Genomic DNA, 15,496 nt, shown 5'->3' with positions numbered 1-15,496 from the left:
GGGCACAAAGACATGGACCTCAGGCCCGTTCTGTAGTTGCAGTAATGACAATACAGTCATCATGACAGTAATGATACTTTGATGATGCCAATTATACAAGAGACTTTGTTCTGTCTTTACCAATCTCTCCTCACTCTTTCCATGTGTTTCTTTCTGCCTCCCTGGCACCACTGACCTCTATAATAAATGCTCTGTGCTTTAGTTGATTGTCAGGAGGATTTTGATCCTTCCCCATCTGAAATGCATCAGACAGGGAAATAGATTATCCCCTTCTGCAGTCATTTTGCTTACAGTCCTTGCTGTCAGGATTGCTTTATGCAAGAAATCTGGGCTATTGATATTTTGTATCCAATTATTTAGACAGGAGTCTTTTTCTTCTACTTCATTTCCTTTTATTTTTTTAATCTCCTCTTACCCAGTGAATGCACGACATCTCCGCATACGTGTGTGTGTGTTGTAGCTGCTTTAATGCTTGTTAGCTTGATTAGATTATTTTCATTTTTTTTTCAGTTGTGTTTGTTGCGTTGCTAAGATGAGTCCATGTGGTTTTGACAGCAGATTCAATATATATTTTATAAATTTTAAATGCTTGTGTTTAGTTTGCAATTTCTGCATGTTTGATGAATTGCTGCCCTTTACTAAAAAAAAAAAACTGAGGTCAGCATATGTTTGTGTTTGTGTGTGCAACTGTACACATGCATGGTTTGTGTATAGCCATGCCTGTACACATGCATGTCTGTCTCATGGCAGTTTGAACTGGATGTGGAACATGTAACTTGCATGCAAATCTCTGCTTCCAATTGGCTTCACTTGTTGTCAGTATTCCCCTCTCATCAGGGTGATTTAAGAGCTGCTAACTGCCATGCAGTGTTTGCGCCGGTCCATCTGGAAGCCAGTTTCTGCCTGAACCAGAATGCCCCCATGCCAACTGTGGCCACAGAGGATGGGTGGGGGAGCTGTCTAAGGTGGGCCAGTGGTTAGGGCTGGTTTAAGCTGGGGAAAGTGCAACAGTATTTCAGGATCAGCGAGCAGCGGACGTAAGATCGTAAATAGAGTTTTTATTGCTGAGCTGCTATGCTGGGTGAGCCTCAGTCTTTCAGCAAGATCGTAGCAGTGATTGATGTTTCCAATGTGCCGAGGGAGGAGGCTGTGCAGCGTGGGGGTGCATCAGACAGCGGAAACGGCGGACATGGCAAGGCTGGCAGAGCCTCCTGCCCTCCCTCATTTCCCCTGGGTTACCCCCTGACAATCTCCTGTCCTGTGTCAGCCTACAGATCTCTGTGTGGACACGGCATGGACTCTTGTCTCACACAGCTTCTACCTTGAGCTGGAAGTGTCTTTAAAGTCACTGCAGGATATTCAGTACAAACAGACTCACATACTCACTGTTGAAAAAGCTGGAGAAACCTTTTGGTCCTGGTGCTGCTGTTCATGAAAGTAGCTGGTTCTGTCCATTGTCCTGTATCATAACATTGACAGAGAAGTAAGGGACACCGGTGAGTGTTGTTAGAAGTGAATTCCTTGAACAACCCTGTATGTACTTAAAAGCACGAGACAATCTGCAGCCCTGTTTTTCCAAATATAGATGCACTGAAAAGCTTAAGAGCATGCAGCCTAGAGATTCCGGGTTTCTTCTTCTATTTTAGTAACACAACAAAGCTGACTGAATTAGCTGTGAAAATCTGTGTAAGATCAAAATTACGCAGTTAAATGAAAATCTCACTTTTATAACATACACAGAGAATTTCAAATATTTCTAAATAAAAAAAACTGTCTTACGTACATCAGTCTTACGTGTGTCAAATCCCTATATAAAGGTTTTCTTCATAGCTGTATAACCAGATGACTCATGTTCAAAATGTAGATAGTGTAGCAGGTAGAAATACGTTCCTTCTGTGAGCTTGGCCATTTTTATGTGTCATGCTACATACATTTCCACTGAAGCTCTAAAGTTAACTTTATTCACATAAAATAAAAAATAATTTTTAACATACAGATCTGTGCTACACTGGTCTCTATGGTAACAGTCATGCCTGCATGATCTGAAAGCATGGTCTGCATAAGGTCACAATCTACCTTTGCAGAATTGTCCGGCTGAAAAAAAATAAATGTATATATGAATGTTAGGATTCTTTAATGGTCTGTAAGGAAATATCTTTTGCAAGGGTGCAATATGCTCTCTATGTGTTCTGCATGTCTTCACTAAGGTTCTTGTTTTTACAACCTTGCTAATTTAGGGTGACTAGTTGAGTTGTCTGGCAGGAGTGAGAAGGTTGCGTGGTTAAGGACTACAGAGATTTTTTTTCATTCAGTGCCAGAGAGCAGCATTGCTCAAAGCTTTTGAGAAAACATCTGATGGAGCCTCTTGAGTGCTCCCAGATTGGCAATGTGAATAGCAGCTTTCATGGAGGCTGCTTGCTCTAATGTGTTTTTGAGTACTGTGTGTGTGTGTGTGTGTGTTTGCTCACATTTGTGTGTCCTTGTGTGAGCATTTTCTCTTAATGCTTGTATGTACGTATGTGTCATAGGTTCAACTTTACTCTCTGCGTATGTGTGTTTGGTGCATGTGTTTGAGCAGTTTGGTTGTTTACATAAATAACTTGAGGCGGAGGCAAAAAAGCCAGCAGCAGAAATGCACAGCTGGGTGTGTTTCAGGGACATTTTACAGTGGTGATGGCTCAATCCTTCACAGAGCTACAGTAGAGCTACCTTTTCATTTATTTATGTGGAGTGGATGCATATGAAACAAATAGCTCTTATTTTCAACTGCTTTCTTCGGAGAATCTTAATTGTCTCTTTCAATATTTTTGGCCTGCTTATCTTCAGCAGACACATTTACAGAAGTCTCTTTATCCATTTGTACATAGTTCTGGTAAATAAAGTGTTTAATATCCCATATACTTCTATATTTCCTAAAGCTGCTGATGTTGAAGAAATACTGTAGGTTGTATAGTTTATAGTTTTTTCCCCCTATATGCACCTGTTTGTTCCATGCACAGTTACTTGAAGATCCTGCATAGAGGCGGCATGGTTTCCACTGCAGCATTTTGGCTTGCAGGGGGGGACAGATAGCACTCTGCCATGGAGTCATCCTAAGTGAAATAGCTTGACATAGGAGCCTTACTGTTCCTCTGAGAGTCACACTGCAGCACTCTGTCTCCCCCAAGTGGTACTTCCTTGCACCCCGGACCTCCACCATATGAACAACAGCTGACAGTGTGATCATGCTTGCACTTGTGCCCAGCATTTCTTTTCACACTTTCCTAATCTCTTCATAAATGTCCAAATAAACATCCAGATGAACAGCATCATCTTTTTGGGCTCTTCATAAATGTTTTTTGTTTTTATACACGTGTCACTGTTCAGAGGGTATTTGATTCCACACACTCCTTGACACTTTAGGAATCAAGGGTATTTTTGCAGTTGTCCTCTGCAGCTATCAGGTTTTAAGAGGGTTTTCCTTGCTGGATGGGCCAGGCCAGACCAGACTGTGATAAGTTATTCCATAATGTTTTACACATCTTCTCTAGCCTTCCTCAGAAAGAAAAGGAGGATCCAATGTTTCCTTGGGTTTTGTGTGTATGTAATTGCTAGCCTCTAAGGGTACTTTCTTCCAGTTTGTATTAAACATCTTCTCCATCTTGCTCTTTTCTTCTACCACAGGTATGAAACGTCCGTTCAGCCCGTCGTTGCTGCCAACAATCGAGCTGGACAAAAGGACGGGCAGCACTGAGCTGGTAGTGCAAATGGACAGCGAGCTTTCCTGCAGCATAGGGGATGAGGGCGTACGACCAGATGAGCAATCACCAGGGGGCGCCTTGCATTCTACGCTCTGCAGACCAAAAAGGGAGAGGAAGCAACGAAGCTACACATTGTGTGATGTGTGCAACATACAGCTGAATTCAGCTGCACAGGCCCAGATTCACTACAATGGCAAATCCCACCAAAAGAGACTCAAGCAAGTCAGCAATGGCAAGATACCAAACAACGCAGGTAGGTCTTAAGCGCTGCTTGACTGACCATTTGTTTAAAGTTGCAAAATAAGATATACATGCAGAAAAGTGGATAAAGTCTTTAACTGGATTTTTATAACAGTGTCCAGCACAAGGGTCATGCAGCTTAACAGAATCCCACACACTGTTCACAGCACACTGTCACAAGTTCCTCGTGCCATTCCTCTGTATTTGTGTTGAATAGAAGTTAAACAAATTGGATTCTATTTGGTGAAATGTGTTCAGACACAGCCTTGGGCTGAAGACACAAACACACGCACGGACACAGTAGCATACAAGTAGAGCAGAGCTGAGTGAAGTTAGAAAACAAGAAGCTAATTAAGTGCTGCTTGTGTTTGATGGTTGTGTTCCTGGAAGTGAGGCGGCTGGAGTGAAGTTGGACATTTTTTCATTCTAGTCACAGTCTTGTTTAGAGCTCTGCTGCAGGGAAATCAGTCTCTCAGTTAAATTTGACGTGTTCACACTTTCATTCGCTTCTTTGCTCTGTCTCCAGCCTCGGCAAAAGACGTACATGCGACCAAAACATGTATGCAGACTCATTTATCTCAATAAAAAGAAAATACACAGGGCATTGTGCAAAAGTCTGTCACCTTCGTTTCTTTATAATTTGCCAGGAAAATAGGAAATAGGTTTATTTATTTATTAAAAACATGGAAATAAGAATGGAAATGCAGTATTAATGTGGAAAAAAAAAGAGTTGGTACAATGCTTAGAGACTTGAACATCAATATTTGGTATGAGTACATTTATTCTTCAATACAAGCCGAACTCTCTTAGGAAAGGTTTCTTTTAATTTCTTTAAGTAATCTCCAGGAATAGTTCTCCAGGATCCATGGGATGAAATTAGATTCATATTTACTTTTGACAAGATCCCCATCATCATTCGCTGAAACGAAGCCCCGCATTATGACAGAGCCTCTACTGTGCAGATGGCTGTAGATGCTCTTGTGTAATTTGGCATACCTCAGTCTTTTCTCCCAGTGTCCTTTCCTTAAGAATGACTTCTTGACAGACACACTTACACTGAGGCTGTTTCTGATCAGACTTCAGCAAACAGTAGATGAATCAACTAAAGGGCCAAGTGCATCTCTCCGATCCTCTTTCAGCTGATCTTTACTTAACTATGTTTAAGGAAAGGACTTTCAGATACTGTTTTATCAGCTATAGATAGTTTTTTTTTTAACCCTTCACTTGTCCAGTTTACTCAAATTCCTTAAGGATACACTGTTCACCATGCCAAGATATGGAAGGTTTTTGACTCTCTTTGCAAATCACCTTGTTAGTGCAAAATTACAATTTTATCTTAGTCAAACTGTGTTATCTTTGGCATTTTTCATAGATTCAGTCTAAAAAAAACGAGAACAAGTTATGTATTTTTGCAAAAGGTTCCTACGAACAAAGTGCCTATAGATCTAATTCAAAATTGTGAATTTGCTAAGTTGGCTATTATGTCCGATGAATCCCTTGAATTAGGTGCCCTTTTTATGCTAGAATAATAGGTCTAAGGGGCCAAATGAGTAGAGTTAAAAGTACTGAAAAATCCGCCAATGTCAAAAGAAAAACTTTATAAGATCACTTGGAAGAAAAATGTAAAGAACAGAGGGGTGACTCAAAACTTTTTCTTAGTACTATGAGTTTAACAAAGTTTTGAAACCCAGTTCAAACACAGACTGGCACATCCTTTAGGTGGTTTACATGTAGCAACATGTTAATCATATGAGACAGAAGTCACATTTGTATTCGTGTTGCAAACAGGGAGAACGTTGTGATTATACTTGAGCAAAGCTGGTTTCTGTGCTGGAAGTCTGTCACTGTCCTCAAACAGGTGCAATAGATGATGTGTTTAGATGTGTTTGCATTTGAGCAGGTGTGATTTTGTCACACAAATCAGCATTTGCAAAATTAAGATATGATTACGGTTAGATTTTTCTGAGGAGGAAGAGTAACCTTATCCGAAGAGAGCTCTTTAACAGGTTAAATGTCAAACCCTGAAATGACTCAAGGGGTGTTAAACAGTTTAATCTCCAAGACAGCTGAGGGGCTGTATGCAAATTGCAGATATTCTCAGATGAGACACTGCTCCACCAATAGACCAAAGTGTCATAGCGTCTATTTTTAAACATCTCCCTTCATTACAGCTAAATCATTCTTAAAAATGTTCTGCAAAAGAAAGAAAGAAAGAAAGAAAACGGGATGCCATTAAGCATTTTTTTCCTGCTTAAGCACCCCTTAGCTGATGTTTGAAAGAGCTATCTGTAAAACCCATTAGTGCTCAGCGATGGGAATAACGGCGTTACTAACGGCGTTACTTTTTTCAGTAACGAGTAATCTAACTAATTACTATTTCTATCGTTACAACGCAGTTGCCATTACTAACAAGAAAATGCGGTGCGGTCGCGCTACTATTTTTCAACAAACAGACGGTTGAAGCTGTCTTCACCTTACCGCACATAAGTAATCTGGGTGCTACAGCTTTAAGCAGCTTCGCGCGCTCCCGTGGACACTTTCTGGCAGATGATCACTTTTTGGCACAACACCTGGAGCTAAGAAGGCAAAACAATCACATGAGTGCTGCTGTTTAACTGAGGAAGGATAAAGTAGTCGTGGTAAGCCAATCACATGACCACTTAAAGACAAAGCAACAAGGTGATATATACCAGTGAAAATTGTGTTGATAGGCCACGTAAAACCAGAGTCATGATAAACAATATATACGTGTGTTTTTTTCTGAATAGTTTTGTCACGTTTACTGTCTAAGGACAGCGCTAGCAAGCGCTCTCTGCTTATGACTAAAAAATTTAAAAAACAAAACAAAAAAACAGCCATTTCGTGTTGGTGGAAAAATGCACCATGTCGACCAATCAAAAAATGATATGGCGACATGACCTTTGGTTGTTTAAGAAGAGGGGGAAGCTTTAGAAGTGATGGCGAGAGAGAGAGAGAGAAAGAAAGACAGCAGAAAAAGAGAGAGAGAGAGTTTTGAGATATGAGAGATTTGTGACGTTTAGCATGTTTGGAGTGTGTGTTGTCTTGTGTAGTTAGTGTGCAGTGTTGTGGATAGTTTTCTGTTGTGTGTCAGAACAATGAGGCGACTGCTGTCTCCAGGTAGAAACAGGAGTGATACACCTGCTGTCAGACCTGCAGGTATTAGGCTGTGATGTTCTCCTTTATAGTGGACAGAATAATGGTGGTGCATGTGATTCATACACACACACACATATATAGTTTGTGACTCTGTGGCTGTGTGTTTATGTGTTGTTTTAGGTGTTGTGTGTATTAGTCAAACAGCACGCTGAATTGTTGTGGTGTGCAGATTCTCTCAAATAATTTGTGTGGCATCATATTGAATGCAGAACAGCTGATTGTTCTGTAAATAGTTTGAAATGGTTATTTAAAAAATCAAGGTAAAAGGTAAATGGATGCAAATAACTTTGTTGTTTGCAAAACTTGTGCATAGGATTTTAAAATTAACAATTTATATTTGCACTTAAAGTTATGAAATATGATTCAAAAAACATGTTTGTGGTTGTTACAGTAAAAAATATAACTTTTTCTAATCGGATTTTATGTTTTTGCCTGATTTTAGAGCAATTGTGTTAATACAGTATGTCAAAATGAAAACATAACTGTAAATTCAGACACGTGAGGTTGTGCTGAAAAGGATGATACTAAACAAGGCAAAGTAAATAGTTTTTAAAGGTGAAATGTGGAGGGAAAATCAAAAGTAGTTAAAAATGGCCAATTATACCCTGGACCCCAGAGGGTTAAACTTTTGTTTTTTAAAGTAACGCAATAGTTACTTTTCAAGTAATTAATTACTTTTAGAATCTTGTAACTCAGTTACTAACTCAGTTATTTTTTTGAAGAAGTAACTAGTAACTATAATTAATTACTTTTTCAAAGTAACTTGCCCAACACTGTCAGTGCTACACTGGAACCCTTGCAAAATAAAATGTGCGTAAGTTGAAATAATAAGTAAAAGTAATCAACATTAAATCATAGCAATCATAGCAAAAAAATCCAATATGACAGTGGGTTTCCCCAAATTAATCAGCCTTTATCTTTTAGAAAACAATCTGTATATTTCGGTATTTAATGATAAAGTAGCTTCTTAAAATAACATTTAACGTAATTGTTTTCTTTTTTAAGGCAGTAGAGATGGACAGGAAATGAGTGCAGGGGAATAATATGCAGCAAAGGTCCAGCCAGCTGAGAGCTGAACCAAGCACTCAGCTGCTAAGGGCCCATGCGCCATCCTAAACTGTCTGATCAAAAAAGCGTACATAATTTTGGTATTACTTTTCTACAGAGAGGAAGAAACTTTAATTTGGGAATAGTCTGACATTATTTGAGGCTATTTTATTACCTCTGATTATTACTGCACTTTGTTTTTTAATCGGTTTAAGAAATTGGAAAGTACACAGTTAATATGCAAGGTGACTTGAATAATTACACATTTTCTCTTTTTTTTGTAACTAATGTGAAAAGTAAAATCTTTCAAACCCAGAAAATATTTCACTGTTCTTTTTTTTTTTTTGTTAATAATCACACTCTATCTTAAAGCCTTATGCTGGCTAACCAGTAGCCCTGAGTCTTCAGAGCTTCATGTAGAAGTCCTTGTAAAAGATAAATGACTCATACACTTCCAGAGATATTGATTAGATTAGATTAGATTAGATAGAACTTTATTAATCCCTCGGGTGGGTTCCTCTGGGAAATTCGATTTTCAAAAAAGCACAGCACTGACAGAAGTTACAGAGCTACAGAATATTATATATATATATATATATATATATATATATATATATATATATATATATATATATATATATATATATATATATATATATATAAATATATATATAAATACAGAGACAATATAAATAAAATATACGAAGGGGATAGATAGAATAAATAGGAATAAAAAATAAAAATACAAGTGAATTGCACATGAATTGCACATTTCAAGTATGAATTTGCAGTATTGAACTGCAGTTCAAGTAACCACACCATAATTCAGCGATCACATAATATCCTTCAGGGATTTTTCCAAACATGTTTTAAAATTGTATCCAGTTTAATGTAAAATAGTTCTTCATAAATACTGCGTATGAATCAGATTTGGTTTAACCGAGTCAGTTCCACGTTGCTGCAAATACGTCTGGAGACTGAAGCTAATTTGTAGTCATGTGTTGTTTTTGAAGCTCTAAAATATATTTACACAAAGCAGCACTTAATTGCCCTAAATGGCTAAAAAGCTTGCAGGAAATATAAAAAAAAGTTGGTATAGGTGCAAAATCATACTTTAATTTTTGTTCATAAAAGTTTGCCATCTCAGAACTAATTGTTTTAATAGCAAGCCATAAAAAGCCATATTACAAACTGGTTTTTGTCCTCTGGGCTTTAGAAAAGTGTGATCTTCTGTCTTATTATCAGCACACATTTACCAAGGCAGAATCAGTGATTGTATGGAGGGGTGTCGGGGGGCAACATATGGTGCTATCCAGACTACGTCTTTTCCGCATGCATAAGAACAGCACGGCTCTGTCTAGGCTCTAAACCAGCATACCTGGAGCCTGGACTCACATATCAAAATAATTTAACAAATTTTGAAATAATCAACCAAGAGTCGGAGAACAGATGTACAAATGTGAGGAATAAAATAAACGAAAACTTTTTTGACAGTTACTTTACAGATAAATGTGTGTCTTTAGTTTGGATCTATTTTTATTAAAAGGGGATACATTCTCCCTTACATGAACAACAGACTGCAAGTCACATGTCGGCTGTCAGCTTAGGTCTTTGCTGTGCGCTGAAGTGCAACTTTTATCATAAGACATGCTGTAATGCAAAGTGTTTGATCATTTGGTCTTTGATGCCACCAGCTTTTTAAGGTTAGAGACAGCTGTCCAGCAAGCATCGAGCACACCTGATAAATTCTACAGTAGTATGCACCCAACACTTTATCGTACACACAAGAAGCTACATGTTGTTTACTTTAAATTCCCAGTTTTGGTACACTGGTGCATGTGATTCATACACACACACACATATATAGTTTGTGACTCTGTGGCTGTGTGTTTATGTGTTGTTTTAGGTGTTGTGTGTATTAGTCAAACAGCACGCTGAATTGTTGTGGTGTGCAGATTCTCTCTGACATGCAGTCACAATCACGCAGCCTTATCTCTGCTCACCTTCTGCTGACTCCCCGAGGCAGCCAGCTCTGCTGCGTCCTCAGCTCCAGCACAGCTATGCTGCGTTTCTGTGTGTCTGTGTATGTATGTGCACATCCTCCTCATCATCTAGTTCAGATATTTTTAGATTTCTTAAATGTTACACAGTCTGTAACTCAGAGTGTGGAAATATAAAAAAGAGGCTTTGACGCTCCTGATTCTGTCAGTCTGCATATGTACAGTATCTGTGTTTGGTGTAGATGTTTATAGGTTTATTGCATAGATAAAGAATATAATATTTAAATAAGAGTGTATGTAAGTGTGTGTGTCTTTGTCTGTGTGTTACTTGCAGCGAATCTTCTCCATGTCGGCATGTATTTCCCTCCCTCCATGCTTCACTGAGCTGACATGAGTCCAAGCTCTCTTTTTTCTCCTTCCTGTCTCCCCTCCTACCTCTTTTTTCTTCCTCTCCCTTTCTCTGGCATGGATGCTGGACATGTGGGGCAGCTAGTCATACTGAAAGATGAATGTGCCAGTGATTAAGAGAGTCCTCTCTGTTATCATGGGCAATAATATGTAGAGAAGCTTGCTGACAGGGCTGAATGAAGAGAAATAGTCCAGATGTTTGGGTGACAATGGGAGTTCAGGTGCAAATTTATGCGCTTTAGTGTTCATTTTTATGGAAATGTTCCATAATGATATTAAAAATTCATAGCGAATACTCATGTGTTTGTTTTGAGATTGAAGAATTACTTTACTGAAGATGAAATAAAGTAAACAGCTCAACAAGAAGTGAACTTTTTAAACTCAATATTTTTTAGATGTCATGGCTCTTTTATGACTCCTAATGCTGGCTATATTTCATTCTGTCTATAGAGAAAAACGGCTACAATGCTTGCAATATTTCAATGCCACAGAGAGTTTTTTAGTCAAAAGTACTCTTGGTGGATACATATTTTACACATATTGATGCATGCATGGAAAATATTACTACTACTACAACTAAGGCTGCATTTCTAAGTCAAGCAAGGTGAAGCTTGTTTCATCATTTCAAGAAAATTTAGCCAGATTGTCACGTAAGCCAAATCTTTTTTAAAAGTAAAAGTACAAGACAAAAGTCCAGCTAACAAATGTAACACATATTCTTTACATCAAATCACGTTAAATATTTAAGGTGCGGATGTGTAGGAGGTTTACCTCTGCTTGATCCATATCATATGCTTGCTATGAACCTGTATTGAGTGCATATATGTGTAGAAAGAAGCTTGTTGACAATAACCTGTTAAAAATATAATTATGACCTCTAACTTTTCCTACATCCCTTCCTTTACAAGTCTATACTATAACTGTATTTTTTGTTTGCTTATGAATTTGCTATTGCAACAATTCCCTGTTATACGCCTCAACGCTTTGACAATAAAGGCTCAGACAGCATATCATGTTGCAGAAATTAAAGTTGCAACAAAACATAATCTGGTCAACACAACATTAGTAGTCCAAACTAGCTTTACGCTTCTATTTAAATTGAATAGCAATAGTTCTGTGAAGTCAATAAAAACAAATGAAGTTGAATGTTTTGTAAAGGCCAAACAAAAGCTATTGCAAATCTTCATAATTCTCCCACAATCTGAAGTTACTGCAGAACCAGTTATAAGTCCATCGGGTCTTTGACTGCTGAGATGATTGGCATGAAAACAATATAGAATTATGACTTTTATCTTTTCAGGGTTTGGTTAATAGTATTTTAATATGGGGTTTAACGTTCAATGCAGTAGTCTAATAATTAAATATCGGTGAAATGTCTGGCTTGATTAGTGACTACCATCAATCCAGATGTCAGGTTTGCAGCTTTAATTACTGCTTAAACTGGAATAGTGTTTATGTTTGCTGCTGACAACCATGACTGTGTATGATCTATTTTATTACAGGGCTCAGTGATGCATGTAAATGTGTTTTTTTAACTTCAATGTTTTGTTGCATGTGTGTATGTTAGCATGCATAACCATGTGTGCATGCATGTATAAAGCAAATTTCTACTTTGTTTCTCCTCTACTGCTAAGTAGGGAGGCCTCAGATCAACCAGTCCTTAGAGGGAGAAAGGTCCTTAATCCTTTATGCTGTAATTAGTATTGGTATTAATTTCGGCCAAGGACATGCATCAATGTAAGGAGTCAGTCAATTAAAACTTACCCCGCCCCCAAACTTAACTCATTCACTGCCAGCCATTGGCAGTGAATGAGTTAAACCCATTGACTCATTCACTGCCATTGACGGCTATAGACGTCAATGGCAGTGAATGAGTTAAATGCCTCACGCGCATGCACACACACATACTTCCTTGTACTCCCTCGTTTACTTGCAGACCCCCCTCTTTTTCCAGAGCGAATGATGAAATCCTGTTAGAAGGGTCCAGAGGGGGGGATCAGGACTGTGGACAGCACCCTGTCCTGATGTGACCTAGCAAAGCCTGTGGATCCGAAAATCATTCTGACAACACGATGTTCGGCTGTGTGTGGTTGTTTGTGTTTTCTGTTAATCTTCCTTAGCATTGTGAGGCAGCATGAATGTGTCCTACGGATACATCCTCCATGAGACAGAAACCACGCATGATAGAATTAGCATTTGTGTGTGCGTGTGCCTGTGTGTGTATGTGAGGGGTTTTTTTTCTAGTTGTCCTTATCTTATTTGCTTTGATATGTGAACATTTTTGCAGTGTGTGTGTGCGTGTTAGTTTATGTTTGTGTTAGTGTGAGCCTCCTTTTCATGGTTAGACTCTTCATCGCGGTCTCTGTCTGACTCTATCTCTCCGGCTCTGTTTTTAAAAAGCGTGAGGAATTGGATTAAAGGCAAGGATTTTCTGCATGAATGCATTTGCACATCTGCATTTTATTTTTGCGCTGCCTTGCAATTTCGCTATTTTTTCCCCCCTCAACAGACTAAAATTACTTCACTCTCTTTATACATGCCTTTGGACATACATGTACAGACGTTGTTGGTGTGTGGTGTTTATGTAGTGACCGCAGTGTCTACTCTGATCCTTGTACATGGTTGATGTTGCTGCTGGGTTGTTTCTGTGTCTAATTCCAGGAAGCACTTGCTTCAGCTAATGTCATTTCACAGTTCAAGCAAACATTAAAACCTCTCCAGAGAGTATTGTCTGTAACAAAACAAAAAATTATTTGAATAAACAAGAATATCCATCCATCCATCCATCCATCCATCCATCTTCATCCGCTTTGTCCGGGGCCGGGTCGCGGGGGCAGCAGCCTAAGCAAAGAGGCCCAGACCTCCCTCTCCCCAGCCACCTCCTCCAGCTTGTCCGGGGGAATACCAAGGCGTTCCCAGGCCAGCTGAGAGATATAATCTCTCCAGGGTGTCCTGGGTCTGCCCCGGGGCCTCCTCCCGGTGGGACATGCCTGGAACACCTCACCCAGGAGGCGCCCAGGGGGCATCCTTGTCAGATGCCCGAACCACCTCAGCTGGCTCCTTTCGATGTGGAGCAGCAGCTGCTCTACTCTGAGCCCCTCCCGGATGGCCGAACTTCTCACCCTATCTCTAAGGGAGAGGCCAGCCACCCTTCGGATGAAGCTCATTTCTGCCGCTTGTATCCGCGATCTCGTTCTTTCGGTCACTACCCACAGCTCGTGGCCATAGGTGAGGGTAGGGACGTAGATCGACCGGTAAATTGAGAGCTTCGCTTTTACACTCAGCTCCCTCTTCACCACGACGGACCGGTGCAGCGTCCGCATTACTGCAGCTGCAGCCCCAATCCGTCTGTCGATCTCCGGCTCCCTTCTCCCATCACTCGCGAACAAGACCCCGAGATACTTGAACTCCTCCACTTGTGGCAGGAACTCATCCCCGACCCGGAGTGGGCACTCCACCCTTTTCCGGCTGAGAACCATGGCCTCAGATTTGGAGGTGCTGATCCTCATTCCCGCTGCTTCACACTCGGCTGCGAACCGTTCCAGTGCGAGCTGGAGGCCTTCACCCGATGAAGCCAACAGAACCACATCATCTGCAAAAATCAGAGATGAGATTCTGAGGCCACCAAAGCGAAAGCCCTCCACCACTTGGCTGCGCCTAGAAATCCTGTCCATAAAAATTATGAACAGAACCGGAGACAAAGGGCAGCCCTGGCGAAGCCCATCACCCACCGGGAACGAGTCCGACTTATTGCCGGCAATGCGAACCAAGCTCTTGCAACGGTTGTATAGGGATCAAATGGCCCGTAGCAATGGGCCAGACACCCCATATTCCCGCAACACCTCCCACAGGACACCCCGAGGGACACGGTCGAATGCCTTCTCCAAGTCCACAAAACACATGTAGACTGGTTGGGCAAACTCCCATGCACCCTCAAGTATCCTGGAGAGGATAAAGAGCTGGTCCAGTGTTCCGCGACCAGGACGAAAACCGCATTGTTCCTCCTGTATCCGAGGTTCGACTAACGGACGAAACAAGAATATGTAAAGTACAAATCACTGATAAGCTACAAGGATATATTTATATAGAAAGGGACTTATTTTATAAGCATATCCACAGTTTATCTAAAACACTGTCTTCCATGTCCTTTTTTTTCCTGGTGTGGGTGTTTAAATCTCCTGAAATGTGATGTGGCCGTCGAGTCCTGCACTTTGCCATTTTTTTCCACTCCACCCCCACATCCCCTGTCCTTCTTTCCCCCTGTTCTCCACTTTGCCCCAGGGTCCAGACCTCTGTGTGACGGCAGTTCAGATTCTGGGAAAAGGTCGACAGGCATACCAGGCTGACACACAGGACCCACTGGAGCAAAAGAAACGTGAGGTGTGGCTCTTACCGGGCCACAGAGAAAGGGTCACGTTTCTCAAATCATCCAATGTCTGTGTTTACTCAGGTTCTGACAGGTTGACTGGCTGTGTCTGCAGAGAAGGCCAAGCGATTCTCGCTATCAGCCCCTATCTGCCCTGTCTGCTACACAGACCCGTACAGCCACAGCTGCCGCAGACATATCTGCTAGATGAGTCGTACCGTTTGCCAGTTTGCTAAATGTCAGAAAATATCAGGCAGTTTTCAACAGTATTTTGTCATTTTGGTCACCTAGCATGACTCTTTTTTGTTTTTCTTATTTATCATTGCCCTCGTTTTGTCTGGCCGTGTGCTTGTTTTTTATTCTCCATTGTCAAACAGAGTTAAACCGCTGGTCTTTTCAGTGTAATATATGTAAGCATATTACAGAGAAATGCTTTTTCCTTCTCCCTGAACATACAGTGAGGAACATCAGACATGTTGTAGATTTTAAGTAAAATCAGGAAATGTACTATACAACCC

General features: G+C 40.3%; 1 protein-coding gene across 3 annotated transcripts in view; it reads left to right on the top strand.

The window, feature by feature from the left end:
* The window catches only part of znf385c (zinc finger protein 385C), a 147,255-nt gene that overhangs the window by 52,378 nt on the left and 79,381 nt on the right, over positions 1-15,496 (top strand). For all 3 annotated transcript variants that reach the window (XM_026164373.2, XM_026164371.2, XM_026164372.2), the window contains exon 2: positions 3,664-3,993. In XM_026164373.2, coding sequence (XP_026020158.2) covers positions 3,666-3,993 — 328 coding nt within the window. In that variant the 5' untranslated portion in view covers positions 3,664-3,665. The remainder of the gene's footprint in view (positions 1-3,663; positions 3,994-15,496) is intronic.

The sequence above is a fragment of the Astatotilapia calliptera genome, chromosome 4 (genome assembly GCF_964374335.1).
Source record: "Astatotilapia calliptera chromosome 4, fAstCal68.1, whole genome shotgun sequence".
Classification (NCBI taxonomy): Eukaryota; Metazoa; Chordata; class Actinopteri; order Cichliformes; family Cichlidae; genus Astatotilapia; species Astatotilapia calliptera.
This window is presented reverse-complemented; position numbering and strand designations above follow the sequence as displayed.